General features: G+C 41.0%; 1 protein-coding gene across 1 annotated transcript in view; it reads right to left on the bottom strand.

Moving 5' to 3' along the window:
* The window catches only part of LOC134874670 (glutamate receptor ionotropic, kainate 5-like), a 290705-nt gene that overhangs the window by 40032 nt on the left and 237440 nt on the right, over positions 1-13233 (bottom strand). The window contains exons 11-12 of the mRNA XM_063898761.1: positions 11883-11990; positions 11589-11792 (exon numbers count right to left, since the gene is read on the bottom strand). Of these exons, the coding sequence (XP_063754831.1) occupies positions 11589-11792; positions 11883-11990 (312 nt within the window). The remainder of the gene's footprint in view (positions 1-11588; positions 11793-11882; positions 11991-13233) is intronic.

The following is a 13233-nucleotide window of genomic DNA, read 5'->3' as shown; positions in this document are numbered from 1 at the left end:
ATTTCTGAAGAGGGACATTGCTGTGAGTTTTTTTTAATAAATTCTGTTGGTTGAGCATCACAAGACGAGTGGTGTCAATCCATGTCACAATACCAGAAATGTAATTTTCTATATCAGTACCATTCTACAATTTATGCCTGTTCTGTTCTGGAGACTAATACTTTAAGCGTGAATCTATACACCTACTGCCTGAATCTGCTTTATGGTTTTCAGTTTTTTTTTTTTTTCCTTCATTTGTTCTGTTTTTAATTCAGCAGGTGAACCTATATGTTGATAAAATAGTGTGTGTGAGCTTAACTGTGTGTGTTAAACTGAAACGGAGCATTTCAGCTCTGGTTTTATTCCTCTTCTTTAAGCTGTAGTATGTGCTCATGTGTTCCAGTGTTGGTGTAAATCCTGAATATGCTTCATGAAAGGCAGCTTTTCCTATGAATACAATCATTCTGATCCTAAATATCTTGGTTTCTCCTTTTCTAAGGTTACACTGATCTGTTGTCTCACATAATACACCTAAAAACTTCTTATTGATCTCTCATATTTATTTGCATTGCATCTGATATTGAGGTTATCCAAAGATAATGGAAAGTAACATTACTTTTAGACTCTCAGATAAAGTTACTTATACAATGTTTAATAGGTATTTAGTAATTGTTTAAATTGTTTAAATTAACCCACCGAAGCCTGCAGTGAAAAAATTGAAACGTTAACTTTAGATAAAATGTATTATGTCAACAGGTTGGAAATAACTGTATTAAATTAGTTGATATCAATATGATTAAGTTCTGATAGGTTCGACCTAATATTATTGCTTTCAACTAACTTAATACAGGTACAGTATGTGTAACCTGTTGACATAATACATCTAATTAAAGTTTCAGTTTTTCAGTGTCATTAGGACTTTACTTTAAATATACAGCCGCGGAAAGAATTAAATCTTTATCTCTACATGTATGGCAACCATTCCAGTGTCTGTTGAATTCCAAAACAGAGAAAAATTGTCAATAGTTTAGAGCAGTGGCTCCCAAACGGTGTGGCGCGCGCACACTGGTGTGCCGTGAGACAAATCCCGGTGTGCCTTGGGATTTTTAAACAATTAGGCCTAGTGCACTGAACTGAAAAAAAGGTTATGAATGATTTTCAATTTACTTTGTCGGTACTTTGTCTATACAGTAATTTCACAATATAGAAACAATAGGACTTATATGCTTTAGCATTAGTAAATAAAAAGGTTTTTTTCACAGAATGATTACAGTGATACTATGTGCTATAGAGGGTATTTTGCCCGGATATGATTATAGGTGTGCCTGGAGATTTTGGTTTGGTCTTTGGTGTGCCTTGACCAAAACAAGTTTAAAACGACTGGTTTAGAGAATACAATAAAATGAAATAAAAATTCATTTAACTCAAAGATTTACCTATGAACAGTAAAACAAGAGAAAATGATGGTGATCTCTTAATTTTTTCCGCAGCTGTATATATATATATTTTGGCTGAAGTTTTATGCAGCTCCATATCGTCTCAATCTCGCCTGGTGGAGGTGATGCTGTAACTTCAGTAAAAAAAAAGATATGGAATACTTCTTCATGCCTATTCAATTCAAACACCCCTGCTCTGTTACAGCCTGAACTAAGGGAACGTTTAGAAGTGTTTCTCTATCAGCCGCAAGTGAACCTGGCTGCTTAATGGCAGCAGAGTAGAATGTAAGTTGAAAGATAATGTCATTAAGTGTAAATTCAACAGAGAGACGCAGAGGAGATCCATAGTGGAGGTTTATCTGGACCCCAGACTCCTCTCTGCTCCACAATTAACACTTCCTTGATTAACGAGGAGACACTTGCTAAACGAATTCCACCTGCTTTTATCAGACTGCCAGGCTTTTTGGAGAGAGAGAAGTGCGTGTGTGTGTGTGTGTGTGTGTGTGTGTGTGTGTGTGTGTGTGTGTGATATGGTTGGTTTGTGAGATCTGAAATTCCAGAAGGTAAAAACAGCCAGTTTTGCCCCTGATGGACCCTACAGTGTAAGTGGAACAGTTGTAGAATTAGTAAGAACGCAGTGATCAGCTTCCATCACCATCACGTGACGCTCACACACAGGCTGCTGTTAGCAGGGTAAGACAGGAGACATGAACGTGACACACAGCAACTTCTGCATCACGGTGGAATGCCTTTACACACCACACACGTTTTGTAATTGTAGTCACTAACCCTAACCGCTTCCAGAGAGCGCAACAAAATACAGAAAATATCACACGTATGCCTGATATAGCCTAGAGATACCCCCCTCCTGCCAAGCACTACCAGGGAAGAACACACCACTCTTCAAACGACTGGAGATTTACAGGGAACCAGACCCTCCTCATCATCGTCGATGCTGTGGGGTTCTGTGGGATAAATCAATATATTGAAGTGGAACTGTAAATGGCATAATTCGCTGTTTCCGGATGGACCAAAGCTTGAACTTCCGGTAGTAACGGATGTTATTGTTTTTAGCCTCAAGTAGCATAGAGCTAAAGGAAGATCGAGAGTGTGAGTATAATAACAATGATACATGGATATACATACTACCACTCTTTGACGCTACATTATCATGTATTATTGTGTGTTTAATTATGTAACAATCCCAATGAATGTGACGATTAATTACGTGAACAAAGATAATATGAGAGAATTATTATTGAAGAAGGAGACGTAGCTGAATACGTCATGGATCCCCAGCCCATAGAAGAGACGGAGATATGCCCATGTGACGGCAGGGGGCCAATAGGTTGCGTCCCCTGCTGCTAACCAATGAGTGACAATGGGACCGGGGGAACCTTAGAGCGGAAAACAATTTGAAAAGTTTGAGATCAGCCTTTCTTCCTACGACGATGTAGACAGATAACCACTCGAAAGTGGACTGTGGACCAGTTAACATTTCTATCAGTGTTTACAATGTTTTTCGTTTTGATCAGCCCAGGAAAGGAGGAGGTGTTGCCATTTACATCAAAAAGAAATTTCAGGCCACCCCCATTACATCTATATCTTTAACTAAACAATTTGAATTGCTTGCTCTAAAACTTGAGTTTGCTCAAGGCCAGTTTCTTATAATTATGGGCTGCTATAGACCCCCCTCGGCCTGCAGTGAGGCTCTTTCGAACTTATCTAATCATATGGCAGGGTTTAACACCAGTGAAATGGCTCTTGTGGGGGACTTAAACTACGACTGGTTATCCTCAACTTCAGATTGCCTAAAAAGTGTCTGTGACTCTCTGAATCTAACTCAACTCATCGATAGCCCAACCCAACCTAATATTAAATTTCCCGTTAGATCCTCGCTTCTTGATCTTGTTCTGGCTAATGCACCTCATAAGTACAGTAATATAGGTGTCTTTGCAAATGATCTGAGTGATCACTCTACCATCGCAGTGGTTAGAAATGCTAAACTCCCTAAGACCAAGCCACACATTGTATACAAGAGAGACTTTAAAGAGTTTCATGAACAAGCCTTCTTCCGCGACCTGTATTACTGTAAATGGGACAGGATCCTTATTTGATGATGTGGAAATGGCCTGGAGTTATTTTCATGATGAATTTCTGAATCTAATTAACACCCATGCTCCCTTTAGGAAATTCCGGGTGAAAGGGCGCAACAATCCTTGGTTTCATTCAGAAATCGGAAATCTTATAAAAGACAGAGATGCTGCATGGGCTAGAGCTCGAAAACAAAATCCGAAAACGATTGGCATTATTTCCGTCTGCTGCGTAATAAATGTACGTCTTCGATTAAGAAGGCTAAAGCTGAGTTCTATTTAACAGAAACCACAAGAAACCTAAATGATCCAAAGACATTTTGGAAGGTGGTGAAGTCGACATCTGGCGCTGTTCAGTAAAAATGAACTACCAAATGTCTTGGTTAAAGGCTCAGTTAATTTCACTGGTAATCTGTTAAAGCTAAATTTCTTCAATGAGCATTTTGTCTCTGTGGGCCATTCTGTTGTGGCCCAGGACTCTAAGGATGAGGCTGTAAGCAGCCTCACAGATAATTCCTTTTACTTTGAGCCTGTGTCCGCATCTGAGGTGTGTAGAGCCCTAATCAGCTTGGATGCTAACAAAGCAGCTGGTCCCGACCAATTGGACCCTTTCTTCTTGAAGTTGGCTGCCAATCATATAGCTGGGCCTCTGACTCACATTTTCAATCTCAGCCTCAGCACCAACAAACTCCCAAAAGCTTGGAAATCCGCTTTTGTCCTTCCCTTGTTAAAAGGGGGTGACCCATCAGACGTGAATAATTACAGGCCTATTTCCAAATTAAGCATTGCTGAAAAAATATTGGAAAAAATAATCAGTGAACAATTAAAAGATTTCTTAGAATCAAATAGTATTTTAAATAACTTTCAATCTGGCTTTAGGAAGCAACATAGTACAGTTACTGCTGCCCTGAAAGCTTTAAGCGATCTTATTGAAGCGCTTGATTTAAAAAAAGTATGTGGCCCTTTTTATTGATCTCTCTAAGGCTTTTGACACGGTCGACCACGAGATATTGATCAGTATCCTGAAGAAAATTGGCATTTCTAACCAGGCATCTACCTGGTTTGCTGACTACCTGTCTCACAGGACTCAGTGTGTTCAGATGACCAATGCCACATCATCCTCACTAGAGATCACTAAAGGTGTGCCACAGGGCTCGGTCCTAGGACCCTTACTATTTTCTATTTATATAAATGATCTTTGTGTCAATTTGTCAAATGCAGCCTATCATTTTTATGCTGATGACACTGTTATTTATTGTTGTGCGTCTTTCGTTGTACATGCATTTGAGATGTTACAGTCTGCTTTTGATGTTGTACAGGCCAAAGTCTCAAACTGGTTCTAAATGCCAACAAATCGAAAATCATGGTTTTCTCAAAAGCTCCTTACTCAACTGAAAGTACGTCTGTAATAACTGCTCGAGGTAATCCAATCGAGGTTGTCACCAATTACAAATATTTGGGTTTCCTTTTAGATCAGGAGCCCTCCTTTAAATCACATATTGAAAACCTGGAAAAAAAACTCAGGCTTAAGCTTGGCTTCTATTACAGAAATCGCCTGTGTTTTTCTTTGCGAGTGCGTAAATTGCTTGTGTCGTCAACTTTTGTTCCTTTAGTTGACTATGGAGATGTGCTGTACATGTATGCTTTGTCTAAAAGCCTATCTGCTTTGGACACTGTTTATCACAGTGCACTGAGGTTTTTTACTGGCTGTGGCCGCCTCACTCATCACTGTAAGCTTTATGCCGAGTCTGGTTGGCTATCATTGAGCACTCGCAGAGAAACTCACTGGTTGCTTATGATCTATAAGGCTCTGCTTGGCTTGGTTTCCTTCTCCTTACTGCTTGCATATCCCATGAGCTCGGACGGAATTGGGGAAAAAAGCGTTCAGTTTTGCTGCCCCATCAACTTGGAACAATTTTCAGGCCGAACTAAAAATGTCTGAACTTGTATCTTTTAATGTCTTCCGCCGGTTCCTAAAGGACCGACAACAAAAAATATTTGGACGGTGCCTCTGCTCCTGATTATTTCCTATGATCGATTCCTTTGCTCTTGCACTTTGTTGTTATTTTATTCACTTATGGCCCTATTTATTGTAATGTATTTGTATCTTGTAGTATGTATATATTTCACATCCTTAAATCTTTATTGTTGTTATTGTAAATATTCTTCTCTCTTTTTGCACTATTTTATTCATCTTATTTGCACCATATATGTTGAGTTGTTGGAGGAGCATGGGATATAAGATTTTCATTGCCAACATAAACGTTGTATATGCTGTGCATATGACCAATAACACCTTGAAACCTTGAAACCTCATGAGTTCAAATCAAGGGTAAAGCTGTATGAGGAACTTTCCAGAACATTTAATTGTCCTGTAACATCTGTGTCAATGTGGGTTCTGGGTAATAATATTGAGACTCTAGAAAGCTACCCAGAAAAAACAGTTAACAGATGATTTGGATTTGACTTCTTCTCTCTGCTTTCAGTGGGTTCAGGTGTGACCCCACCTTCACACACTAAAAGGAGTGGATGGACTGGTGCTGCTGAGCACACACTCCAACTTGAACACTCTACGATAATTGAACTTGCTCAAACATTGGTTCTGCTTCAGTTGTCATGGCAACAGGCGGCGGAGGAGGGGGGGGGGCTGGTTGTGTAAGATGAGTGCTCTGAGCGAGTGACAGTGATGGCACCTTCAGCTGAAGTACAAGAGTCAGCCAATTACACAAGTGGCAGAGCTGCTGGAGAGCGGCAGCCGCAGCAGAGCACAGAGCAGCTGAGCACAGAGCAGCTGAGCACAGGGCAGCTGAGCGGGCGTTCAGCCGGAGCCCCGACTCCCCAGTAACGGTTTTCTCAAGCAAAGTGGCTAATTTTAAGTCCAGTTGAGTCTAATTAAAGCTGTGCAGACAATTGCTTAGTACAACGCTGTGAAAGAAAGTTAAGACCATAAAGAGAGATGTCGGCAAGTGCAGAGTTCTGTGTGTGTGTGTGAGAACTCCTTTAGTCTGTTTGTGAGGACCAGTGTGAGTTGGACTCCCTAAATGAAAGAACCATATGTCCAACCCTCACAATACATTACATTTCATTTGGCTGACTTCTTTTCCACAGCGACAATAAGTGCCAAAACCTTAAGAGATTCACACTCCGAACAACAAGGAAAGTGCAGATAACTTCACTTCATGCAGGATCATACGATTGTCAGAGCTGGTGAGTTAGTTATAAGGCGTAAATTAACTTTTTGAAGGGCTTTTCTTTTGTAGAATTGAGTTGCCATTATACAATGGAAAAAGGTTGGTTTCATTCTGCAGCAGAAGATGTGTAGAGCCTCTGCTGTCCTGTTATCAATGGGGAGCTTGTTCCACCAATCAGGAGCCAGGATAGCAAACAGGTGTGATTTTGTTGCGGTGTAATGCAGCGTACACACTGTTCCGTTGCGTTAATCTGCCGCCCTGGACACAAATACACGTGGTTTGATTGGCTAGCGCTTGTACTGGCATATTTGCATACGTGGGATTTGAAACGTTGAACTTTTCTCAACTTTCACCGCGAGCCTCAACGCAACGGAACCGTGTGGACGAGCCGTGACTGGTTCCAACTCGCAGTGAGGGAGTAGCAAGCTGATTGGCTGATGCAAGGTGAAGTGCACGTTCTGGAGTTTATGGTTTAACCTCTCTGAAGGGATGTGTTGGAGCTATAGATGAGAGTAACACCTACGTTACTTCCTGGCAAAATTACAGCCCCGCCAACTTTTGGAGGAAAAACATTCGCTTTCATTTGAATGGCGGTCAATACAGATTCTGAAGTTTGCGGCAATCACATACAAAATTCAGATAACAAGAAGCCCAATTATGATGGTCAGATAGGCCATCTATTAAAAAATGTCATTGGAGACTATTGATCTGTGTCCATTTATTGTTTGATTTAAATCAATAGCGAACTATGAGAGTAACACATACAACGAATAATAGTGTGTTCATGTCTTAAAGCTGCTGAGTCATATATGGAAACTCAAACAACAAATAAATCCAGAGTTCTGGTTCTTTACTTCCTCTACAGAAAAAAGGAGGGTAATTCAGAAATCTCAGTTTCAATGTAAGCCTGCCACTCGTCCTCCAGCTCACTGACCAGACATCATTTCCCTATTGATTTAAATTAAACTGTAAATCGACGCAGATCATTGATCTCCAAATTTTTTTATAGTTTGCCTGTCTGACCATCAGAATAGTCTTCTTGCAGATAAAAAAAAAGCATGGTTGTCTTAGTTTTTTCACGTGATTGTCGAAAACTTCAGAATTTGTATCGCCATTCAAACGAAAGCGAATGTTTTCCCCCAAAAGTGGGTCGGGCTGTTATTTTGCCCGGAAGTGACGCATGTGTTACTCTCATCTATACTATAATTTTTTGTTTTGTCTAGTTACCTTTTTTAGTTTTGACTTGTAACAGGGGGCTGTAGAAAGAGGATAGAGGTTTCTGCAGGGGATGAGAATCAGGTCTGTGTGGAATGGAGAACACATCGTTTGTTTGACTGTGAAACATCGTGAAATGTCAGAGTGTGAGGACATGCTTGATTCTGAGTTTTCTGATACGAAAGCATGATGCTATGGTGTGCACACATGTTCAACTGTGAATAAACACTTTGTTGATGTACACCTACCCTGATGTTAGAATTGTAAGGGCTCCCTAATAATCAATAGGATCTTTCCATTTCATGATCTGTAGCAAGCACACATTAATAATGCTCACACATTTGGTCAGCAGGATCATTTCAAACTATTAACACCACTTATATTATAGTGAGAGCGTAAATTCAATCTCCAGAAGTCAAAAGTTATCTTAATGCTATAAATGATGCTAACCTACAAGCATGTTCTTGTTCCGGGTGATGATCTTAACTCTGTCAAATATTCACTTGAAAGCAACATATTTGGGTCATTTACCCAAGTATTATTTGTGATAGAACAAAAATGAAAATCTCTTCAGCTTGTGATAACCCCAGACATCCTTACAGGTCTCTCACCAAAAACACATTCAAACAGTTTGAGACCGGGAAACAGCAAGTGCTAAAATGCTGACTCATTTCATGGTTTAGGACTCATTCCTCCACCACTCTGATATGATAAAAGGGTGGGGAAAAAAGGGTTTTAGCCTCTTTATATAAAAGAGAGACCTAGTTCAAGAATACTCTGCAGAAAAAAACTCATTCAGAAAATCCATGTGAGGTAATGTGCATGTGTTCTTCGTTTGGTATCTGTTTTAATTTCTGGAAACATTGCTCGAATAGTTAGTATATCTTAGGAAGATTCCTAACGGAGTTTAATGACCCGGAAGAACCTCAGTGGCAGCCATGATAACAGCTGCTGCGGTGCCCAAGATCTACTATTAAGGTTGATAGTGTGTCGAGATCTACCAAGCCATAAAGAAAGCCATAGCGTAGTCACATTTAATTGTGCACCTATATAATAACACCATTTTCTGACACAAAATCAAGTTTTAACAATAATAATACATTTATTGAAGTAAATGTACGTCGTGCAAAGAATAAGCACAAGTAGGCCTAGGACTGGCCCGTAACAACACAACAACATACAACCCAATTAATACAATGCCTAGTTCAAGTTGGAAAAGTGGTTCTCTACCTTAGTGGGACTTCTGGCACTGAGAGGAGGAAGCTAGTCTCTCATAGTCCGGACAGTAGGAGCTGAGTGCCAGCCGTAAGCAGACCGCAAGGTGGTCATCAGTCATGGTGGATCTGTATTTTGACTTAATGATTTTCATATGTGAAAAGGCAGACTCACACAAATATGTTGATCCAAAAAGTGCAGTCAAATTCTGAAAAGATGCTTTGCACTTGATCATCATAACGTGCACTCCCAAGCTCCACACAGTCTTTGCCCTGACGCTTAAGTTCTGTGTCCATGTGTGGAGCTGATCATGTTGATGATGTGTTTGTTCTTACCCTGCAGCTCTAGATTCAAGTTATTGAGCTTGTCAGTCAGATCAGTAAGAAAGGCTAAATCCAAGAGCCACTGACTGTCTTCTAGCTGTGCATATTCAGCATGGTTTGAACGTTTCAGAAATTCTTTAATTGAAGAGAGGCAACTTGCTCTTACTAACGAATTCCATAGAAACCTGAAAAATATCTGTGCCTCTTGTGTGCCCTTTCAAAGGCAAAATGGTCAGCAGCTCTTCTTTTACACTCATATTGTCAAAAACCATTCTAATGAACACACATAGCTGAGCCACATCCACAGCATCAGTGGATTCATCGAATTGCAGAGAAAAACACTCACATGTGTCAACATCATTCCTCAATTGCTTTTCAACATCCTCCGCCATTCCCTCGCATCGCCGTGTAACAGAATTTCTTGATGTCTTCTTCTTCTTCTTCTTGTCTTCTTCTTCTTTCGATTTTTAAAATCGGCAAAAAGTGCATCTGCGGCTTTCACAATCTCACCATCCTTGAAAGATTTCTTTCCTTTTGCAAGAACACAACAGACACGATAAGAAGCTGTGGTTGCAGCCTTACTCGTGGTATTGGGCCTGGTAAAAATGGACTGTTGTGCTGCTAGCTGACTTTTCAATCCCTTGACTTTTCGGGCGCGCAGTGGTGATTTAGCTGGGAAGTTTGTATCGTAGCTCTTGTGGACCGTCTTCAAATGCCGCTCCAAATTCCCTTTCTTTGGTAAAGCCACATTTGCATTGCAGATAAGACAGATGGACTTGGCATTCGAATACACGAAAAAATAATCCTCCTCCCACTCTGAATGAAAATGATAAGTTTTAGATGTTTTAGCTTCTGCCGCCATATGGTAGTATCCACTCGCTCTAGTCAAGCTTCTCGCGCCCTTCCGAGTCCTTAGTTACAACTTTTTGCCAACATAAACGTTGTATATGCCTGATCTACCTTACTATAGCTGTACAAATCTACACACTGCTTCACGCGATCAGCTGTTCATTGTGCCTATTTAAGAAGTTTTAAGTTGGAAGTTTTAATGTAGGCCTATTTTACACAACAGTAGGAGGATAGCCTACACACAACATTTTCTCGCGATCGACTGGAACTCAGCCCGTGATCGACTGGTAGACCGCGATCGACTGGTTGGGCACCCCTGCTGTAGATGATAGGAAAGGAGCTCTGAAACTTCCTTTATAACCTCCTTTAGATTAGGAAACACTGGACCTTCCTTTAGGAAAGGAAAGGAGGAAATGCTGTCCCACAATGCCTTGCGGCCGCAACATTTGCCATGACGCAACATTCGGCCGTTCACTGAAACAGCTGATCCTGATGAGAAATGCGTTTCATGAAAGTTACGGTGCTTATTAAGCAATTAAAACTTTACTAAAGGTCTTTGTTTTGAATTTTCTGCACTGTATTAATCAAAAGGAGAAATATGAATGTTACTATTTTACTGAAATGATCAAATACAGTCCACATTTCAGTGTTCACTGAGCTGTGTGGGGTTTCTTAAATGTTTTAAAACATGTTTTATTGATTATATACAAAGTCAAATGTTAAGGCATAACTAGTTTATTATAAACACATTTGTATTTCTTTTTAAATATTTCATATAATCATACGTATTGGGATTCATGTGGGTTAATATGTGTAGACCGGAGGGTGAGGGTGACAAGCACAAGTTTCACTTTCCTTTTTTATTTCAATTCCAAACTTGGTAATAAAGAGTATATGTCTCTCTGTTGTCCTCGTTCATAAAGCATAAAACAGCACCATCAGAGAGCACGGTGCAGAGTCTCTGGAGTCTTTCAGTAGTCCTGTACAGAGAACTGTAGTTCCCCACAGCAGACGCACATTAATAACGTCCGCTGGCGCAACATGAATACGTGGGATAGTGTAAGTGCAGTCGGATTCTCTTGAAGCCCGGTCATCTTCTCCTAAATCCTGTTGAATTCTCCTATCCACTATTCCTTAACCCCGTGACCTTTCACACAGAGGTCAATGAATAATGGAAAGGAAAAGAAGATAAGAGCTGATTTTTGGACCGCAAATCAAATAAAAACATACCAGACTTTCAATCTTGACAGTTTGTCAAATGCTGTTCCCCTCCCTCTCCCCACTCACCCGGTTGATCAGCTCTCCCACCATGCCGGTCCAGCTGCCGTTGGGCTCCGGGGCCCCGTACAGCCCGTCGTCCACCAGCTTGATCTTGAAGGAGAACTTCAGGATGCCGGCCAGCTCTCGGAGCATGTCCACACAGAATCCCTCATACTGGTCATTACCCTGGAAGTCCTGGTAGTTGGACTTCCGCATCACGTACGGGTTCTCCTGTCAGAGGGGAAGTGACATCATTCAGCAGCAGATTCAGGAAGAGGACCATCATGCAGTCATATCTAACTCTACGTCATGACAGATTACCAGTATCGTGGTGACGATGAGCGTCTTGTTCACCAACGTGTCTGACGCGTTCAGGTCCAGGGACGTGGAGTTCATGGCCAACGTGTTGTTGGAGTACCAGGTACCAATCTGCACAGGAGGAGGAGAAGGAAGAGGAGGAGGAAGAGTTAGAGGAGGTACCAATGAAGGAAATGGGAAGATTTCCCAAGTACTGTACTGAAGAACAATTTTGAGATACTTTGCTCTTCTACCCCACTACAGTTCAGAGGTAAATGGTATACTCGACTACATGAATTAAATACCTTTAGTTAATTTACAGATCTGGATTAATGATGTGAAATACACTGCCTGGCCAAAAGAAAGGTCACACACTCTAATATTTCGTTAGACCGCCTTTAGCTTTGATTACGGCACACATTCGCTGTGGCATCATTTTCACAAGCTTCTGCAATGTCACAACATTTATTGTTTTTATTTAGATTAAAGTCTTCTCCAGCACATCCCAAAGATTCTCAATCAGGTTCAGGTCTGGACTCTGTGGGGGCCAATCCATGTGTGAAAATGATGTCTCATGCTCCCTGAACCACTCTTTCACAATCTGAGCCCGATGGATCCTGGGATTGTCATCTTGGAACATGCCCGTGCCATCAGGGAAGAAAAGATCCATTGATGGAATAACCTGGTCCTTCAGTGTATTCAGGTAGTCAGCTGACCTCATTCTTTGGGGACGTTGCTGAACCTAGACCAGACCAACTGCAGCAATACCAGATCATAGCACTGCCCCCACAGACTTGTAGAGTAGGCACTAGGCATGATGGGTGCATCACTTCAGCCGCCTCTCTTCTTACCCTGATGCGCCCATCACTCTGGAACAGGGTAAATCTGGACTCATCAGAACACATGACCTTCTAGCATTGCTCCAGAGTCCAATCTTTACGCTCCGTAGCAAATTGAATCAGTTTTTTCTGATAAGCCTCACTGACAAGTGGTTTTCTTACGGCTACACAGCTGTTTAGTCCCAATCCCTTGAGTTCCCTTCGCATTGTGTGTGTAGAAATGCTCTTACTTTCACTACTAAACATAGTCGTGAGTTCTACTGTTGTTTCTCTACTATTTGATTTCACCAAACGTTTAAGTGATCGCCGATCACGATCATTCAAGATTTTTTTCCGACCACATTCCTTCCTGGAAGATGATGTTTCCCCACTGTCCTTCCAGTTTTTAATAATGTGTTGGACAGCTCTTAACCCGGTTTTAGTAGTTTCAGCAATCTCCTATGATGTTTTCTCTGCTTGATGCATGACAATAATTTGACCCTTCTGAAACAGATTAACATCTTTTCCACGACCACAGGATATGTCTTTCAACATGA

Source organism: Eleginops maclovinus, chromosome 13, assembly GCF_036324505.1.
Source record: "Eleginops maclovinus isolate JMC-PN-2008 ecotype Puerto Natales chromosome 13, JC_Emac_rtc_rv5, whole genome shotgun sequence".
In the NCBI taxonomy this organism is placed as follows: domain Eukaryota; kingdom Metazoa; phylum Chordata; class Actinopteri; order Perciformes; family Eleginopidae; genus Eleginops; species Eleginops maclovinus.
This window is presented reverse-complemented; position numbering and strand designations above follow the sequence as displayed.